Source organism: Microtus pennsylvanicus, chromosome 1 (genome assembly GCF_037038515.1).
Source record: "Microtus pennsylvanicus isolate mMicPen1 chromosome 1, mMicPen1.hap1, whole genome shotgun sequence".
Classification (NCBI taxonomy): Eukaryota; Metazoa; Chordata; class Mammalia; order Rodentia; family Cricetidae; genus Microtus; species Microtus pennsylvanicus.
In genome coordinates, this window is record NC_134579.1 from 185,313,763 (window position 1) to 185,335,390 (window position 21,628).

At 43.2% G+C, this 21,628-nt stretch overlaps 1 protein-coding gene across 11 annotated transcripts in view; it reads right to left on the reverse strand.

The window, feature by feature from the left end:
• Positions 1 to 19,463, reverse strand: part of Ptprk (protein tyrosine phosphatase receptor type K) — a 527,882-nt gene extending 508,419 nt beyond the window's left edge. For 10 of the 11 annotated variants that reach the window (XM_075946790.1, XM_075946757.1, XM_075946781.1 and 7 more), the window contains exon 1: positions 19,043 to 19,454. In XM_075946790.1, the coding sequence (XP_075802905.1) occupies positions 19,043 to 19,139 (97 nt within the window). In that variant the 5' untranslated portion in view covers positions 19,140 to 19,454. Of the gene's footprint in view, positions 1 to 19,042 lie in introns of all 11 variants that reach the window. The other variant, XM_075946829.1, reaches the window with a different exon arrangement.
• Between the last annotated feature and the right edge of the window lie 2,165 nt (positions 19,464 to 21,628).

Sequence of the window (21,628 nt, forward strand, 5' to 3'; positions counted from 1 at the left end):
CTAGGGTCTTACTATGTAGCCCTGGCTGTCCAGGAACTCACTGTGTAGACCAGGCTAGCCTCAGCATATCTCATAGACATTTACCTGCCTTTGCCTCCCGAGTGCTGGGATTAAAGGTGTGAGCCACTACACCTGACTTAAGAAATATTATCTAATGCACACTAAAGTATAAAGTGTTGGGCTGAGCCCAACATATGAGAAGCATGTGTTTCCAATTACTGTGGTATTAATTCTATAGGATATCTTGGAAGGACATGGAAAATATTCTCATCTTGCAGAAACTAATATAAGAATGTGTGTTACAATAACATTTTACGGCTGCATCAGTAGAGGTTCATAAATTTTAAGACTCAAATAATCACCTAACTTTAGCTAATAAGAGAATTTTGAAAAGACTGATTCAGTAGAAAAACTAGGTAAGGTGTAGAACACCTGTAAAATCTCAGTACTCGGGAGACTGAGGTAAGAGGGTACGGAAAGGTTTCTGTACCCCAGTATTAAGCCTCTCTGCCGACCAGCCGACGCAGCCAATCAAACTGAGCAGAATTAAGAATTAATAAATCCAGGTTTAATCTTTGCAAAGCATTCCTGGGTGGCCCAGGGGAAGAAAAGAAACCCACAAAAGAAAATCACATGGCAGGCTTGGGAGGGGCCGCTGTTAAATAACCTGCAGGTCTGGTCCTGGGTATCCCCAAGGGAGGAGCCACGGGGTCTAAGAGGGCAGCTCCAGCTGCTTGGCGTGCTGAGGGCAGGGTCTAGAATGACACCCACCCTGCTGGAGATTTCAAACAGATGTGGCTCCTAAAACAGTGTGGGCTACATACGGAGATGGAAGAAAGGGAATGGGAAGAAAAAGTCTATGAAAAATCATAACAGGAAATGATCAAAGTAAAGCTCAAACACAGCCTTGAGGTAAGAAAGTTGGGACTGGAGAGACAGTTCAGTACTTACAAGCTTTGACTGCTATTGCAGAGACCCAATGTTTGATTGCCAGCACCCACAGTGACCACAACCACCATCTGTAACTCCAGGCCCAGATGCAATGCCCGCTTCTGGCCTCTGGCAGAGCTAGACACATAGGCGGTGCACACACATCCGTGCAAGCAAACCAGCTATTTACCTAATATATGTATCTATATTAAATTTGGAAACCTATGCTTTTAAGTTTCATTTTAAAATACAGACTTCGTAGCTGTTAACACTTTCATAGTATATCCTTTAAAGATCAAGTAATAGAACAATGTGCAGCAAAACTGGATATAAGTCCATTTAGTCATTACCACATGTTCATTATTACAAAAATTTCAGAATAACATAGGATACCTTCATGGGCCACAAAAAATGTTTAGTATAATAATTTTAAGAGTATAACTTCTGAGGGTTTTTTTGCATTTCTGTATTTATTTACTCTCTCTCTCTCTCCTCTCTCTCTCTCTCTCTCTCTCTCTCTCTCTCTCTCGTGTGCGTGTGCGTGTGTGTCTGTGTGTGTGTGTGTGTGTGTGTGTGTGTGTGTGTGTGTGTGTGCATGTGTGTATTGGCATCAATGCTCACCTTCCACCACTAATCAGGATGGGCCCCCAGCACCTTTACAACTGGGCCATCTCCGCCTAGAGTGTAGGAAGAGGCCATTTGTTTGTTCCAGCTGCCCAGACCACAAAATAATCACTCAGAAACTATATTAATTAAATTCCTGCTTTGCCAATGATTTAAGTGTATCACTAGTGAGCTCTTATATCTTTGGTTAACCCATTCCTATTAATCTGTGTATCACCACATGGCTGTGGCTTACCAGCAAGGGTGCATCTCATCTGTCTCTGGCACGGGGCTACATGGCTTCTCCCGACTGTTTTCTTTCTCCCAGCATTCAGTTTAGTTCCTCACTCCCTGCCTCCGCCTAGCTCTATTCTGCCCTATCATAGGCCAAGGCAGTTTCTTCCTTCATTATCCAATAAAAGCAACACAGATACCGAAGGACTTCCCACATCACTAGAGCAGTGGTTCTTAAGCTTCCTGATGCTGTGACTCTTTAATACAGCTCCTCATGCTGTGGTGACCCCCAACCATAAAACTGTTTTTGTTGCTATTTTATAACTATAACTTTGCTACTGTTACGAATTGTGATGTTAACATCTGATATGCAGGGTATCTGATGTGTGACCCCTGGGAAAGGGCCACTCAACCCCCAAAGAGGTCATGACCTGCACAGGTTGAGAACCACTGCAAGGAGGTTTGTTTTCTTAGACTATCTGTTGCTGTGCAATATTCTGTTTTTTAAGATGGTGTTTAGTGCAAAATATTCACATAATTCCAAAGACATTTTTTTTAAAAGCTTGCCCTTTTATGTGGTGGTAGCTAGCTTTGAATCACTAGCCCTTAAGGAAGGTGAGCTTAAAACATCATAAACTATATGTGACCACAATCACCCATTCACTGTGAAAAGAGTCAAATAGAAAACCATAAGACTAAAGTCGAAAGCAGATGCTCCAAGGCTTGGACCAACAAGACTGGACTCTCCACTCTGAACTTACCTCTAGATGCTCCAATAGTCTACAATCAGGACAGAGATGTGGCCAGTTTCTTTTTCTCATCTTTTTCCCTCTACGCTGCACATAATGCCTGGCATGCAAGGGCCACCATGTGTTTAACATTTGATTTGAACCAGGCTGACACGAAAGGAATGAGATGAGTTCAGCCTTCTACATTTTGCTGAGGGAAGAGGCCACTCACTCCCCAGCCTCTCCTAACAGAGTTAACAATCAATCATAACTATGCAAAAACCAATGATTCCTGCCCCCAACAAAGTGTTCAAAACAAAGAACTGTTAATAATCTAGCATGGTATCACTTGTTTTGTTGTTGTTTTGTATTGATTAGTTTTGCTTTTCTTTCTTGAGACAGGGTTTTTCTGTAGCTTTGTGGCCTATCCTGGAACTAGGTCTTGTAGACCAGGCTGGTCTTGAACTCACAGAGATCCGCCTGCCTCTGCCTCCCGAGTGCTGGGATTAAAGGTGTGCGCCAGAACTGCCCGTTTCCATGTCACTTGTTTTAACAAGCTAAAGAGAATATCCAGGTTGGCATGCAGCTGTAAGTTCAAGTCTATTGTCACAATGTGTAGGAAAGATAGAACCTTTGTGTGTTACTGCTCCATTAAAAAAGGAAAAAGAAAATGCTTGGTGTGGCTATGATTCATAACCACAGATGAGTTGACAAGATTCTCCATCTCAAAGGAAACCTAACTTTCAAAGTTTAGATACTGGTTTATCGGCCGCCTCCACCTTTTCTTAACTTCACTGAAAACTACCTGTGACACTTTACAAAATCTCTTGCTATTCTAGAGAGTGGCAGCCACTGGGGACAGCTGTGGCATAGTTGTGAATGAATGTTAGGGGTGGACAGGATCGTTGTAATTAACCTCCAAACTGTGAAGACCCTGCTGAGGGCGGATATAGCGATGAGCAGAAAAGAAGGGGGCCAAATGCAATGGAATGCTCTTCTGCTCCGACCTCCTACCGCAAGGAGTAGCCCACCGCCCTCAAGGTTTCAACTGCCTTTGCGTTCCTCATGAGACTAGGGAGGAAAGGACACTCCCCATTTGAAGCACCCAACAGCAAACAACCTAATCTCATCCCTCACCTTTCTTGGTGATGGATTTCCAGAGAGTCTGAACCAGGGAGGTTCACGTTCTTGTAGTCAATCTCCCATCTCTGGCACTTTCGGACTCAGCATCCTTCTGGTAGCACTGTGTCTGAGACAGAGAGGACTCTGCTTTCTAAAGAGTCACCAAGTTGTAACTTTGGAGCCATTTTACTATTTATTTTTTAAGCTCAAAATTAGGTATACCGCAAACAAGAGTTTGGGTTGGCTATTGTTGTTACTGTTTTGTTAGAGTTTTCATAATGATTATTTTTATTTCGCCTATGAAGCTGGTAAAACGGGATGCCAGGAAGTCAACAAGTAAAGAAACTTGGAAGAACTTAAAAGGTAAAAATAGACAAACCAACTTTTAGCTGGAAGGGCTTATAAATCCACAGCTGTAATTACTAGGCCCAACCAGTCAAGACACAAAGTAGTCCTGACATGGTCAGTTAAATCCCGTAAGTGTGTGAGTTCAGTCAGATTCAAGGCTGTGCTGCAAAGGGCTTCTCCCGCAGAGAGGTTAAGAAGTCTTTTAGGTCGGGAAAGAACGAGCTTTCCCAAGCACCACACAGGCAAAGTGAAAACAGGTTGCAGTTGGAAATGATACTGAGAAAACGTTAAGACTGACTGAGCGCCAGAAACCTGAACCTGTGCAGAGCTCAAATCCACGAGATGTTCTCAGAGGACTCCCTCTGCACAGGTGCTAACAATAGTCAGGAATTTTATCACACCCTGCCACCCTGGACTGGCACTGAAAATGGCTTCAGACAGCAGGCAGTGGCCTAAAACACTCTGGGAGTTTGAACGCGTTTGAAACCACCTCATTCTATTGTGTACTAAGCAAGCTTAAATCTCCGCACAACCTTCCAAACTAAAATCCTAGCTGTAAGAACCCACAGGCAAATGCATATTCTAAATGTCAGCAGTATGCTTTTGGTTAGCACGGATGCTGAGTGCAAACGGAGGAAACAGCCGCACACCTTGTTCATTCTGGAAGTTGACGAAAAGCTCAGATGGGCCTGCCTCTCATCTTTTACCCTGATTTCTCAGCCTGCCTGCTGTTCGTCCACCAGACACACGTCTCACTGGGACAGACAGTGATTGAGGCAGAAGAGAATGTCCTAGGCAATTCCCACATACAGCTTATTCCCAGCACCAAGTTAACACGTTGTAACTCAGTTTAGATCTCCAGGGGTTAAGTCATGTATTGTTTGTCTCAAACTTCCCACAGCATCCGACCTGCTCAAGAAATTGTGAATGCATCTTCCAAGACCATAGGAAATGCCCTAAAACTAATACTTCTCATGGACCCCTCCTAACGCTCTCACCATGACTTTCGCTGTGGCTTTGGATTTTGGCTTTTAAATGTGTTGGTTTATTTTCCTGATCATTCACCCAAAGATTCATCCTCTTCCAGAGAACCCACAACCACCTACAATTGCAGCTCCAGAAGATCCAACACCCTCTTCTGAACCTCCACAAGTATCTATCCACACACGTGTGCCACGAGGATGCCCGCACATACATATCACCGACTTCTTGTTCATTGTTAAAGAATCTCAGCCACAGAAATTTGTTTTCCGAAACATTGAACTGTTCGCTCCTTACCGCACTGTCTCTTATATCCGTCTATCACCACGAAGCATTCCTTGGCTTAGTTCAAGTTACCCCATTATCTTCTCTGCTGGGCTTATTTAAAAGTGAAAAAAAAAAAACAACACCCAAACAAGCAAGCAAACAAACAAAAATACTGCAGCCAGAGGGTTCTTAAAAAGAACGGCAAGAGATCTGCTACCCAGCAAACTTAAGTTAACTTAGTCCAGTAGTGATGAGGACAATTAAAGTGAATAGATGCTATTAATGAACCACTCACACTTGTAAGTACTTAAACTCAGTGCTCCAGGTGCTCTTTTAAGTACTTAAGCTCAGCGTTCCTCAAAACACATATCTGGAGCAGATACCTTTATTGCCCTGCTATGCAAATGAGAAAACTAAAGGCAAGTGATGGAAGGACAGATCAAGAGAATGTCAAAGACCACACGCAGTCCAGCCCAGTGCCGTGAGCCTCTGCGTTAGCAAATCCACAGAACGGACACCTGCATGTGCCTGTGTTTTGACTAAACCTGAAATGGGCACAAAGTATTAGATACTCAGTTTAAAATTCTTTGCTTTCTTTGCTTCTGTTTTTAATGCTTACGTCTATGTAATTTGGAAGTTTGAGTTTGGCTTAGAAAACATTTACTCATTTCTAAAATTGCTTTTCTCCTCAATTCACAGGTAGCAGACTGCATCGGTCTCGATGAAGAAAGAAATTCCACGTTCTCTGTTTCCCATTAAAAAATGATGGATGTGTTTAAATATGACTATCAATGTCCTGTCATAAAGGATGACCAAAGTACCGGAGGGAATGTGTCCTGTTTCTGGGATACGGGTGCTAGCTGGGGAGTCAGGGGGTGGATGTGCTCAGCCTACCTTCATTTCTGGATAAGAGGAGTGGGAGAAACAGCAGAGAAAGCCTCCAGGCACCCCGGAGTCCCGGTAACAAAAGCCATAGGTCACAAGAGATATAAATCCAGCCAACAACCAGGAACTCTGCCTAAGAACGTTTAGGATACAAATGTGTGATTCTGTACTATACAGTGGAGGCCTATGTTGAAGACCCTTCTTGATGAAGACTCTTCCCACTCCTGCCTCAGGCAGGGGAGCCAGCACCTGTCAGAATCTAGGAAAACAGCAATATTCTCCCCTCCTAGGACTCTGTTTACACTTCAGGTTACTCAACTTTGGGGGAAATTCCGCTCAGTGGAATTTTACTATCATGATGGCAATTTTTGCACAGTTCTCCTTCTGCGGTATTTTGCTTTTGGGGAGGGGCAGTAATCTCAAAGAAAGGAGACTCTCATACACTAGAATTATACTAGGCAAGTTCTGAAGCAGATCAACAAACTGTGAGAGATAGCTTGATCTCTGAGACTTGCCAAATCATGAAGGTGTGGTCAGTTACAAAATAGCCTCCGGCTGCACTGTGAATCATTAGGTAGGAAGCTCTATAGAAAGAGGCCTCCTCTAGGTCAAATACTGGCTTCCCAAGTTCCAGGACAGGGCCTTGCTTCCCAACATCCTCAGTACTTGCCCTGGCATTGACTCATAGCAAATACTAGATATGAGGAATAGAATTTAAAAAGGTATCATCACAATCATGGCCAGAAGCGAAAAAAACAGAAAAGTCATCTTGGATGGAAAAGGCTGCGTTTTGATTTTGTAGTTGTTTTTGTTAGTTTGTTTGATTGATTGTTTTTGGCTTTGTTTTGTTTTATTTTTGTTTTTGTTTTGTTTTGGGGACAGGGTTCCATGTACACCAGACTGGCCTCCAGCTTGCTAAGTGTTCAGGACGACCATAAACTCCCGATCCTTGTATTGCCACCCCCCTAGCACTGGAACTACTCCAGGGAGTCACCACACCCTGTTGTTATGAGGTGCTGAGGATGAGCTCTGTGTATGCTAGGCAGGTACTCTACTAAAGGAGCCACAGCCTCAGCCCCAGAAAGAGGATTTTCTATTTCTTCATAACTCTAAAAGGGAAAAACTATACATATTGCACGCTAAGCATGGTCCCAGTCCTTACACCGTATGCTTATCCATGTTCAATAGGAAGGACTACCTTAAACGGTATTTAAGGTACAGCTAGAAAACATGCCAATGGTATTTGGTAGCATTCCTGTGTATCTGCAGAACTGAAGGGAGGGGCTACACTGGATGATACATGACAGCAGAATCACCCATTGTTCACAGGGACCACATAAACTTTTATTTATCTTAGCACTTTCTCAGCATTTACATAGGCACTGTATAACTCAGACATGAATATATATGAAGAATCTATGATTCTCATTTCCATTCTTCCGCATACACACTTCCTATGCCTTCAACAATAATTTATTTATCACCAGAGTTTACATCCCTAACAGAATTTGCATTTTATGTGAGTTTACAATTATAGAAGATTTTTCACATACATTACTCATTTTATCTTTAAAGGTGTCTGGCCGAGTAACAAGAGAAGACATTAAAATCATTCTTCATTGGAATATGCCCATAGTACTGTGAAGAAATGAAGGATTAAAGAGAAAAGGGTTGAGAGCAAAGCTCAGACAGTTATGGGTTCCCTCCTGCTGCAAGTCCAATGCTCTGGACCTAATCGCCAAAGCCTTTTGTTCCCGTGTCTCAGGTCTCTGCCAGTCCTTTTTCAAACATATTTGTTCCTAAGTATGTAAATATGAACTTAGGTAGAGAGGTAAATATGAACCATCTGCTACCAGCCAGACAGATTATGACAGACTTCATCAACTCGGACTCAGTTAACACAACGTACGCTGACATAAACAGAGAAACGAAATCATAGAGAAAGTAAGAATACACAAGAGAAAACATGATCACTGAAGGAGTTCTCCATACTGACAAACAAAGGTATATTAAAATAAGCTCCAATGGCAGGGAGAGACAGGGTGAAATCAATAAATCTCTAGTTTGACTGCTCTCTTTACTTCTATATGCTGAGCCAGATGCCCAGGCCACGGCATCCATTACGGATGATGGAAGTATCTTTGCCTAATCTGGAAAGTCATGGTCCTTAATCATCCCAGAGCTTAAAAGACTAGTACCAACATTTATTTAAGCAGGGCTGGGTGTGATAGTTAAGTTTCAGTTGTTGAATTGACACAACTCAGAATCACCTAATAGAATCGCAATAAAGGATGGCTCAGCAGTTAAGCACATTGGCCGCTCTTCCAGAGACTCCAAGATCAATTTCTAACACCCACGTGGCAACTTACAACCACCCAGTTCCCAAGGGACCTCTGTGGGCACTTCGTGCATATGGTACACAGACACACATGCAGGCAAAACACCCTTCCCCCCAAAAATAGAAACAAATGTCAAATGAAAAAGTCCTTAAGAATCTCAATGAGGGATTGCCTAGATGAGGTTGGCCTGCAGGCATGTCTGTGGGATTACCTTGATTACAATAACTTAGAAAGGAAGACCTGACCACTGTAGGTGGCACCATTCCCTAGACAAGGGATGCTAGATTGTATGATAGCCAAGGAAAGGAGTTGAGCAGTTAGCATTTATGTATTAATTCACAGCTCATGACTATGACTATAATGTGACTCTCTCACCTAGGTTCTTGAAACCTTGACCTCTCCAGCAATGGTGAACTACAATCTGGAACTGTGAGCTGTTTTTGTCAGGGTGTTTTACCACAACCAGAAATAAAACTAAGATACCGGGTAACTCTTTCACTAGCACAGTGGTTCTCAATGTTCCAAACACCGCCATCCTTTAATACAGCTCCCCAGGTGGTGGTGACCCGCAACCATAAAATTATTTCATTGCTGCCTCCTAACTGCAGTTTTGCTACTTTTGTGAATTGTAATGTGGATGTTTGATATGTCGCGACCCACAGGTTAAGAACCGCTGTACTAGAATAAGAGTAACTGCTCACCCGGCTGCTACTTCTCTTCACTTTATTCATCACCTGACACTTCAAATGCTTAGCATCTCTTCCTAATTTCTGTGTTCTACAGTACAGCTATACATCATGGGTAGCAGAAATGAGGAGAGCAAAATCATGCAAATGCACCTGCATTTCACAGTTTTCAATATTAGGGTCCAGAGAGTAAGAGAGCGGTAGATTGGTTTCACTGTACCAATTGTATTCATTTCCCAAAGCTTAGACCACACTTTCGCACTCTTGTTGGTTCTGTTATACATATGCATATATGCATAAATAGGTCCTACCAGCATACCTGAAAATCAAGCAGCTATCTGACCGTCCCTTTCATTCACACACATTATTGACACTTTGGATCACTAGATACTTGTCATCAAAACCCAGGAGGTAAAACAGGTTTATATTTTGAAAGCACTAATTTTAAAATTCTAGATACAAAAAAATTGGTTATAGAATGTTTTTTATTTATATAAATTATCAATAAGGGCTGGAGAGATGGCTCAGTGGTTAAGAGCACTGGCTGCTCCTCCAGAGGTCCTGAGTTCAATTCCAAGCACGCACATGGTGGCTCACAACCATCTGTAATGAGATCTGGCACCCTCTTCTGGCCTGCAGGCACACATGTAGACATAACACTGTGTATATAATAAATAAAGGAAAAAATTATCAATAAGCAGAATGCTATGTGTGTTATAACAAATGTGACTCAAGTACTAAATCAGTTTGGGTTCTGTTCCTTTTGTAAGCCAAGGTCTTATATAGCCCTGACTAACACTATGTAGACCAGGCTGGCCCAGGTCTCCCAGACCCACCTACCTCTGCTGGAATTAAAAGCATGAACCACCACATCCAGCTTCAGATACTGACTGAAAGGTGAAGTTCTTCCCGGATAGACCACTCTGAGCAAGTTGCATCAGATGTACAAGTCATTAGCTTAAAGATGGATTCATTCAGTACAGGGAGGATAAAATAATGAAAATAATACATTCCTGTTTTTAATGTATGACTCAAGGGGAAATACAAGAGTAAGTCTGCCCTGAGCACAAACACCTGCTCTGTAATGAACAGAAACCTGGGAGGACACAAACCCCTTCCTCTCATAGTCCTCCACTCTACCCTTAGCAGCTAAGCCTCAACTCCCCAACCCTCACCCCACCCAGCGCCCCTGATGTGACATCAAACCCAATGTCTCCCCCCAGTAATCCGCCACCCCTCACTATCTCCTGGCTTCCTACCAGAAAGATTTTAGACACACACACAGAAAGACAGACATCACACACACACACACACACACACACACACACACACACACACACGGTTCTTCATTCCTCCCTTCAATTGTTCACATCTAATTTCATTCCATTGCAAGTGACACTGTAGCGGCCTCTCCAGTTTGTTGCATTTTCTGCTAATCTGAAAGGAAAATGGGTAATCACTCCATGCTTGTGCATTCACTCAATAACAAATCCTGTCTCAACCAGTTCCTCACAGGATCTCTGGAGACACTGACGGCTTTCCCTCTCTAAGCCCGTGTGTAGAATGGAAACAAAAGGATATTGCGGAGATTTTAAAATATGTAACACATTGATCCTAGATTTTACTAGGTCATAGGCCCTCAGCAAATGGCACATCTACTGTTTTTGTAATTGCTTTGGGAAAATCTTCCTTTTTCAGTGGATAAGAGATTAAATACACCTAAGTATACCTAAAGGGGGGGGGAGTAGGCCTAGTAAACTTGGAATAAAATTAGAAAAAAAAAAAGAGAGAGAAATGATTGATGAGAACATTTAAATTCCAAAGTTCTTGAAGGTGTGTGAAAAACTGAGGTTTTCCATGCCTGCCTGATAATTGTCTCTAATTAGATATCCCTCTTAAACCCCAAAGTATTAAGTCAATACGGAATTTATCAATCCGCAACTTATTAATCCCAACAGCTCTGTTTCTCACAGTTCAGACACTGTAGGCTAAGTTGATTCTTATTTACAATATCAAAAGCACAGAGAATCTTGCTATCTACCATCCCCAAACTCAAGCTTCTACGATCACAGTGTTATCAACGAGCAGAGGTTAACATTCATTTATACTTTCTGCCTTTCATTACTCGCCGTTATAACCATGTCATTACGCCAGTATTTTTCCAAATCACTAGTAAACAGCAAAAACAAACATAGCAATTGTGATTTCATCAGAGACTTCACTGTTGAAACTGCTAGCAAAAGTAGACACATTTAGAACAGTAAATGGATAGCAAAAAAAAAAAAAAAACACTTGCAGACTCATTAATAAAGAGGCAATTAGGTCTTTGGGGAAATTCATTTTCTAAAAGAATGCTAAAGCAAGCTATAAAATGCAAGGAAAACTGTGTTTTGACACGAACAGTGTACACTGTCTTTTACATCATAATTTTTTCTCTTGAGAAAGCTGACAATCTCTGTGCTTAAATATGAACAGAAAAAAAACTGGAAAAACAATTCCTGTGAAATTGAATGTATTCTATCTACTAACTCCAATTCATTAAATTTGACTGACCTACAAACATGCTCCCAATTACAGAGACCTTGGAAGAGAGTTATAAAGCGAGAGACAATTGGTACTAATGTCAGAGGGAATATTATTTCCCTTACCAACATTAAATCAAGCAAAGGTAGTTTATGCATAGTATTTTTGTTTCCTTAGACAGTATCCGCACCTATGATATTCTTTCAAGTAACATCCATAACTAAAGTGTTAGCTTTATATTTGTCTTCTTGTGAAAAAAAATTCTTCTCAAGCCTGAGTGTTCATTAAATATAAAAAAAAAACCTCATGTAAACTTAATTATTTTGATGTGTCAGGGATGCTAAATTATTATCAGGAAATATAAATAGTAATTATAAATCTGGGGCTTGACAGGTGGCTCTGTGATTTAGAGCAATTGTTTTTACAAAGGACCTGGGGTCAAGATTCCTAGTACCCAACGACAACTCACATCCATATATAACTCCTATTCCAGAAGATGTGATGTTCTCCTCTGACTTCCATAGGCACCAACCTAGCACATGGCACACAGACACAAACGAAACACTCATAAACATAAGACAAAAATAATAAATCTTTTTCAAAATCTATAAAAATAATTATAAACCAGAGATATTTATTTTATGTCATAATTTAATCCTTAATCACAACTCTTACAATCCTACAATGAAGTGCATGTGACAATCTTTTTTCAAGCTTAGCTTGTTCTAATACAATGTTTAAAAAACTAAAATGGTCAAGCAAATCACCTGATTGAAATATAGATTCCAATCCAATATGTGTAGGGCTGACCAGAGACCACCACAAGGTCCCAAGCCAAGCTAATGCTGATGCTCCATAGACCACACAAATGCTAGGAACACAAGGACCAGACAGCAATCAACCATGACGTCTTGGCCAGAGAAAGGCCTCTTTCCTGTTCTTGCTCTTGCTACCAAATGACACCGAGGAGCTGGGACCAGGCTCTCACTTCTTCCACTTAGGCAGTTGCTAGACCAGCACACTGCCCAGCTACAATTAGGAGAATTTTGATGGCCAGTCCAGCAGCTGCCTAGGACAAGGTCCAGAGTTCCAGCCTGGACAGCTAATTCAGGAGCAGGAGGCACTGGGAAAGGTGGCTACACAGAGGCCAATCTGGAAGTTTTATTACATACTTACTACGTACGTAATATATAGTGGAACAGGAAAGTGAACTAGAACAAATACTTCACTTAGTATAAATTCAGTTTCTCCTCTACAAATAGAAAAGAAATACGAATACACTTTCAATAGTCTGTCAAAGAATGTAAGTAGGTACTTTCAACTCCATCACCTCTTTTCCTCAGCGTCTTCCTAGTATAAGACTTTGGCACTGAAGTTTACACTATCATTAAGATAGACATACTTAAAGCTTTCGGCTCTCCCAACTAAATAACTGAAAAGTATTATTCCCTAGAACACTCCCCTTTGGCTTCATTCCGACAAAGGCTTCCCTTTGGCTCCCCTACCCCATGATGCCGGTAGAAGACTCAGCCAGCAACGCCCAGCTCGTCGCTTTTTCATTCACTGGGCTCTACAGTCACCTAAGTGGAAGCATGAATTATTTCACTTAAGACCACTTACTTTGCACCTAAAATAACTGTAAATGACAAAATAAGCCTTTAATATGTTTTTCTGGATTATCAATACATAGCAGAATGCCAAAAAAAAAAAAAAAGAAATACTTTGCACCAGGGTTAAGTGGAGAAATGGCAGTGTTCCACAACAGGATCAATACAGTCCCTGCAATGCCCACTTCAGTGTTTTCCCAGAACCTCAACAACCTGAGACAGAACACACAGTCAAGTTTTTATATGAGGGAAACTGTGCTTCCACAAGGGGACTAACCAAGACATTAACCCAAATCAAAAAAGAAAAGAAAGGAAGGAAGGAAGGAAGGAAGGAAGGAAGGAAGGAAGGAGGAAAGAAGGAAGGGAAGAATAGAGGAAGGGAGGAAAGGAGGAAGGGAAGAAGGGAGGAAGAAAAGAAGAAAGAAAAAAAGAAATCTGAAAAGAATTCAAGATGAATAGAGACACACATCTCATAACTGACTGCATAAAATGTGTCTTATGACCAGGCATTGGTGGCACACAATTTTAATTCCTGCTCTTGGGAGGCAGAGGCAGGTGGATCTCCATGAGCTAGAGGCCAGTCTAGTCTACAAAGCGAGTTCCAGAACAGACAGAACTGTTACACAGAGAAACTCTGTCTTGAGAAATTAATTTATTAATATGTCTTATGAGCCGCTCTGATTCTTTGGGGAATTTCCATCAATCATGTGTGTCACGTCTGTACTGAGTGAGGTCTGAAGTTCGCCAAGTTTCTGCCTTGGGCTTCGTGCTATAAGCATCCAAATGTGGCAACTTCCAAAAAGTTTTCCAAGGCACAGTTGGATATAAATTATCCACTTATCTAGAGCGCTAGGCAACCTGGTATTCAAATTTTCCACCCCCTCTTACAAAAGGGACTATGAAGCCTTTCACTCAGGAATGGATAACCACAAGAAGCAAACATTCTGTGACACTAAAAAAAAATTATTCCATGGATATGCAGGCTTGTTTTTGAAATAAAGAGCAGTCCGATAGATGTGTTATTCATCAGCTTTGTAATCAAATACGATTTTAAGATATAAGGTGACTTGATATGTTTTGTACAATTTCTCAGTAACTATGATCAACAGCATGGATTCTGCTGCAAAAAACAAGTCATGTTCAAAAGCAATTACAACCTTTTTAGGCAGAGAAACCCCATTTGATAGAGGAACACAGACCAGACACAGATGATCAAAGGGGAATGTCTGAGAGGAATACACAGAGGGAAATGTTTGCACTCTCAGAATAAGAAATGAATCTGTTTGGACAAAGGCAAAGAGGCCAATTCTAATAAATGACTCAGGAAAAAAAGACGCTTTTCCGTCTTCTGAAAACTAGGTAAATGACGTCATGCATGTATGTGCACGTGCACACGAACACACACACACACACACATGCGCACACACACACATGCGCCCTTTGTATTTTGTCTGTAAATTCTTTTGATAGTTCCTGCTCTCAGCCTTCAACAATCCTTTGTCCTTTCCTCCATGAAAAACTAAGTTGGAGGAATGGGAACAGTACAGATCCACGCTCAGTATAACCTCCTCTGTCTAAATACAATCTTGGGAGAATGTGAGCGGTAGCCAACACACTTTCTCCATAGGAAATTATGTCATTCAAATTTAAGGCTCCACACATAGGCACTAATACTTCAGTACCGGACATAGGAGAGGGTCTGGTATGTGAGAGCACTGGTTTAGTTTTGGGTCGTGGACCGGTCATATGGCTAGCATTTTCAAACATACACAGTACCTAAAGATATTTAGCAAAAGCGACAGGCTTCTGGTTTGCTGACTATGGATGTGGAGCTAAGTTGTTATCAGGGAGGTAGGTGTGGGCTGAAGTGTGAAAGAGGGACACAGTAACAGAGGGGTTGATTTATTGATTTATTTTCGAGATTCACATTCATGAATACAAAGAGAAGAGCTGTCAGCAACACACATGCCAATGACCAAACAGCAGCCAAACCTGCCTCTTCCCGTCTGGGCAGGCAGACACAAAATGACATCTCACAGGCTAGGAAACTCAGATATAAGGGAACCATTGAGAAAGAAAAACAGTCCTGAAATTATCCATATCATTATTAGGGTGCAGAATTCGGAATTTTAATGTATTTAGACAACAAAGAATACCAGTCCATCAAAATTAGAGAACTAAATGGCAAGCCTTAAACACGAGCCGGCTCCAAAGTATCTGCCCAGGAGATAATCAGAGTAAGAGAAATTTAATTTTGTACTAGAGACAGCAAGAAGCCAGATGCAAGGCAAGGGGGTCTGTTTTGATTCGTTGTAAGGACCTAAGGAATGACCAGGGTGATGTGCCAGGACCTGATCCAAGGCAAGATCTTGAGCAGCAAGCATTCCCAGGCTCACTTCATAGCAGACACAATAGTCCCTCTCTAGGTCATTGGTAAGACTGCATCCAAAGTTACATGTAATTCTCCACACTGAGGAAACACTGAACCAGTTCAACAAATCACCTTAAAATCACAACACTATCCAAGTATTTTCCCTGCAATTAGGGTACTAGGAATATCAGAACAATGCTTTCGTCAATTTGTGAAAGATTGGCATAGCTGAGCTGAAAAATGATCAAAGATAATTTCTGATACTGTATCAAACTAGTGCTCTGAATCAATCTTTATGATGGAAATGGAGACTAGTGGAATAACTCTCCCTCTTTCCCTCTCTCTCTCTCTCTCTCTATCCCTCTTCCCCCCCCCCTCACACACACGCACACACACACACACACACACCTTGCTGAACAGCCTGTAGTTACCGAGAGTTCTAAGAGTTTAAGAGCCATAAAAGCTGAAACTCTGGCACTCGGGCTACCTTAATTTATGATGATTACACCCCAGATAGCTGAGCCATGCTTTACAGTTGACAGTGCTGGTTCACATAAACGACTTCACTTGGTCCTCATAAAAACTATGTGGAAAGGTTGGGACGCGTATTATTATCCCCATTTTATAGATGAGAAAGCTGAGTTTCCAAGCAAGACAGGTTTTGTCGGTCATGAGTTCTACAGAAAGCTTGTTTGCATGGTGAGACCAACAAGAACAGCCACGCAGCCCAGGAAACAGTCTGTCCTAACACTCTGGTCTCCCATACCTCAGTTTTCCTGGATAGAATGCAGATGCAAGTGTTGTTTTCAGAGGCTAGAGTGAAGGGTGAATGAAATTCAGAAAGCCCTGGCTTTAAAGATGTTTGCCATGCAGCCGCTTTTAGACTTGAAAAGCAAACAGAAAAAAAAAAAAAGCCGGTTGTGATAGGAAAGTGTTAATGTGTGATTGAGACACAAAGAGATTCAGTGTGTAAAGGACATTTCAAATTCCCAGCTACAGTATCCTCCCCAATTTGTTTTTGAAGCGTACAACATGTACAGCCACACAGTAATATTGAAAAGTGACGACCTGACCTTGGCAATCATGATTCCTAATACATATTTAAGAGAATGGACTACTTTAAAACTTTGAAAATATGCCTCTTTCGATCTTTAATGCATGTTTATTTAAATTTCTCCAGATGTTCATCATTTAAAATAGACTATCAGAAGAAAAAAAAGCAAGAAATAAAAAAGCACTTCCAATTTTTTTCAATCTCTAATTCATCTCCAACGCCAATCAATATTTTTTTACAAATATGCCAAAGAGTTTAATGACATTACAATACCAAATGATTTATGACAACTAGGGGGGAAAAAAGAAATGCCTACAAAACCAACTTTAAATCTCTGGAGACAGACAGATAAGTCCAAAACCTGACTTTTAACTTGAGAGATAAAAGACCTTTGGTTGTGGGCATACATGCATATCCTGAATAGCAAGAAGATGTTAGCAGTTCTGTGAGAACTGGCAGCATTCATAATAAACTCTCAGAAGCACATCTGCGCCCTGTGATGAGACAGTCTCAGTACACGTTGATGAAAAAGATAAATAACACTTTGAAAGAGAAAAGTTTCTCCAATGTTGAGCCTATATCCATCGGCTGTGAAGACATCACTAGTCGCCAGTCCCGAATACATGAGTTTAATCATGCAACTGGTAAAGTTCAATTAGCAAACTACATGTCTTCTCAAGCTACGCTCTCCGCACAGTGACAAGCACTGTGTAAAAATCAATACTCCCTCCAACTTGCTGCATATAATGAGTTACATCAAGCATGGTTCCAATACTAACAGCATTGTATGGCAGAGACGCAGGCGGTAACACTGAACCCGGAGAGAATTAAATTAAGTCGTCGGAGCTCACTGCATAGAACTGGTGCCCTCTGCACATCACCTAGATACATGGTTTCTCCTTCGCCTGCTACCTTTTCACAGCCTCTGCCTAAGAGGAGGATACATTCAGGCACCAGAATCTGAGATCTAACTCCTTGTATACAGTTGAAAATGGGGGAGGGGACAAGAAAAGCTAATGAAGGATTTGCTCCGGAAAACAACCTGGTGAGTTTGTTTCCAGGAAATAGGGCAGTCTCAACAATGAAACTGTCAAATACAAAGTAAGTTCGGTCTACGCATCCTGTCGGTTCAGCCAGAAGCGCGACAGTCTCATTTCCCGTCACCCTTAGGCCCTTCTGTGTTTCCATCTGTCCTAGGAACCCAGGCAGCAGATGCGCCCGCCAAACGCGCGGGGCCGGGTCGGCTGGCCAGAAAAGTTGTCAAGCCCTGCGGGAGGCAGAAGATCAACCTGGGAGCTCGCTCCCCGGCGTCCACCAGGTGAAACTTCAGAGCCGGCGGACAACACACAAAAGAAACCGATCTCCAGGAAGGATATCAAAAGTGGATGGGAACAGAGACAACCAGTCCGAGAGACCGGGAGTCCAGGGTCTTCTGTGAGATTCAAAAGGGGATAACCATGGAACTCTGCGTCGCGTCTCTCTACCCGGGTTGCCCTGGTGGACTGAGAACGTTCCCAGCCCGGGTCATCCAGGCGGACTCAGGGAGATGTGGAGCCAGTTTTGTGCTGGCTTCAAAACATAAGCAGGATAAGCCTTCCGGGAATGGGCGCCCAGCCCTCGCTGCCCAGGACAGCTTTGATTCTATCCTAAGAGTCACATTTCCAAACGTCGTACGGGTTCCGCCAACATACTCATGCAACATGCTCCACGCTGCGCCCTGTAATCAACCCAGGAGCAACTCTCAACCCTCAGCGGAGGAGGAAGAAGCCTCCGAGAGTCACAGGGAAGTAGTTGGACAATAGTCAGAGGAGGTTATTCCCGGGACAAAAAGCACCTGGCAGAGCGCGCCGATGTCAGTCCCTACGCGTCCCCACAATTCTGACAAAAGCTTCCCGGGTAATTTTTGAACAGTCTGGCGGCAGAGAGCCACCAGCCCGCTGGGCGAGCCAAAGAATCGTGGTCCCGGGAGCCCTAAGTACTTTTTCTTTCTCTCTTCCCTAACTAAGGCTGTGAGGACTGCTTTCCCGACGCCCAAGATATCTACGGTTCACCCAAGAAAAGCAAGGTCGCCACAGACTCCATCCAGTATACCCGGGGCTGTCTGCGTGCCCGGCCAGCCTCGGAAACAATGGGTCGCGAACGTAAAAGTTACCTGAGCGCGGTGGCGCCCACCTCCTGACCTCGTCCCGCCTGACACAAACTCCCAGGACAGACCTGGCTTCAACCTGCACCCCCCCACACACACACTCCGAGCAAACGCCTCCCGAATCCTCAGTCCCGGCAACCAGCTAGTTCCTCCTCCCTCAGAGTCCAAGGTTGAGGACAGCCACAGACCCCAGATGCCCCCCACCACCGACCACTCACCTGCTGAAAACTGGCCTTGGACCGACCCCAGGAGAGGCCACGGGGACAGGAACCAGAGCGCCACAAAAGCAGGCAGCGCCGCCGCCGCCACATCCATGGCGAGTTTGGGAGAAGTTTCAAGCAGCTTTGCAAAGAGCCTCCGGGGGTATCGCGGCGAAATCCACCAGCCAGCCGCCCGCCCGGCCTCGTGGGGGGCTCGCGGGGACGCCGCGGCCACCCGCCAGCACTTTCGTCCTTGCACAACGTCGGCAAACTACCTCGCGGGCGAAAGCGTCGCCCGCCAGCCGCGGCCACTGCTCTCCATGCTCGGCAGAGGCAGCTCAGGGTAGTCCGGAGTTACTTTGCTCGGGGAGGGACGGGGGCGGAGCCTGGGGTGACGTCGCCCCGCGGGCTCCGGCCGCTTCGGTGGAATGCGGGCTCCGGCGCGCGCCACCGCCGCCGTCGCCTCCTGCCGGGAAGACGCGCGCCAGCCCGGCCGCGCGCCCCGCGCAGCCTTTGTTCGCCACCTGGGCTCGGTGGCCGCGCAGCTCCTGGGCTGCGAGCCGGAAAGAGGGACGCGGCGCAGCTTACTGCCTGATCCCCTAGAAGCGAGTCTTGAGAGGCAGGAGTGTGGGTGGACAGTGGGAAAACCTCGGAGGAGGCGCCCGAGAAGAGGCGTCCTGGGGTTCTGTCCCCAAGGTGGCGGTCTCACCGGAGCGGTTGGTGATAGGAAGACAGGGGAGCAACCTTTAAAACGCCGAGCTGCACTGAAATTTCACTGTTCCTTATTGCTGTGGTAAGGAATAAGACTCCCTACCCCCACTGAAAACTTACTCTCGTTTGTTCTCATAATAAATAAAACTTGGACTAAAATAAAATGTTGGGTAAGTTTCCAGTGTGAACAGCTGGCGTTCCTCATTTCTGGTTTGTCATTTACAGAATATCTGAATTTACTTGCCGCGTCACTGACTTTGCTTGTTGCTGGAGAAGCTCCTCGCCCCTCTGCCTTTGCATAGCCTGGTGTAGTAGAGAGTGGTTTGCGTTTTGTTTTTTTTTATTATCTTGTATCTATTTAAGAAATGAGTACTTAATAAAAGGACTTTGCCCCTACAGCATGGTTGCTCTGAAGGAACCCTATGCTGCGCTAACATCTTTAAACTCTGTCCCTTTGCTGCCTTAGGAGCTTGACGGGGTTTCACCAAATGCCACCCTGACTTGCTTCTGAAGCAACGCTGTATAGCTGTTTACTTTATTTAAGCCTGCAAAATATGACATAAGCAAGTGTGATCACAATTGAGTAAGCATAACTTTGACTTCGGATTTAGATGCCGTATACCCAAGTTCTAACAATAGTCTTGATTGACACCTGTCAGCTACTCAGACATCTTTAGTCTTTTTAAATCAAAATGAGGTGAGATTCAATTTAACATAACATTCTCGCCATTTACAAAGCCACATCGTTCTGCAACACAAATATGCTGGTATGACTAGGTTTTAACAGGAAATATAAATGCAAGTAGCTGTATGCCATCTCTGTATATATCTAGATACATACGTATCTATGTACATATATTATACATGCATATAGATCAAGAAGGAGAAAGTGCTTTTTTTTTTTATTTGCTGAGTAGAGAAACTTCATTAAACTCCCGTCTTGATTGCTCATTAGCACCTGTAACCAGCCTAACATTTATCAATTCAGTTCAAGAGTGCAGGCTTCCTCCCTCAGGGTACAACGTGGCTGTACCTTTGCTCATTAACCTATAACTTGAAGCACAGTGTACCCTGGGGCCCTATTTCTTACACCGAGGAGCTTTTCTAGATCACAGGTAACCAAAACCTATTATTTTCCTTTATGAAGATTTAGCAGGACTTTCTAAAAAAAAATTAGCAGTAATTTGCCACAGTAAAAGCAAAGCAAACTCCTCTGTCAATGTGAATTCACCTGTTTTATTCTTGCAAGAATGATGAGAGATGCTCATGATTTGGCAAAGTGCTTGTAAACAAAACCCTATAGAGTTGTAGACCACTTCTTATCGTAGCCATTCCCTGGAACAAGAGATAAAGAATTTTTTTTTTTATTTTCTCTATGATGGAGGAGTAACAGTACAGATAATGCTTTGGGAGTGCTCAAGATGGGCCAGGCCCCTTAAATGGGCAGTATCACAGGGAGGAATCCAGACTATACTAGGCTTCAGTGAGCTCAGGCAATAGCAAGACTGGGGTGAAGCAATTCACTGCCCCCCCCCCACACACACCCAAAAAAAAGGGGGAAGAGGAAAAAGAAGAGAAAGGAGGAAATTCTTACAAGGAATCAGCAGAGATGGCTTCTCAACAAGACCAGGAGAAAAGCAGTAACATTTTGAGCAAGCAAAGTGGTCCATTTATCCTTAGGGCTCACAGCTAAAGTGGACCAGTGGGGCTCACCATCAGTTTGGTAGTTGGCTGTTTTTGAAATCTCCACTCTCCTGCTCTGGCATTTTTCATTTAAGAAAAAAAATCACTGAAATGTTCATATTCTTTTACCTACTTGCTGTCCTAACACAACTCAAAATATGAAAAATGTTTTAGGTACTCAGGTATTTACAGAAAAGAAAAGTGAGAATA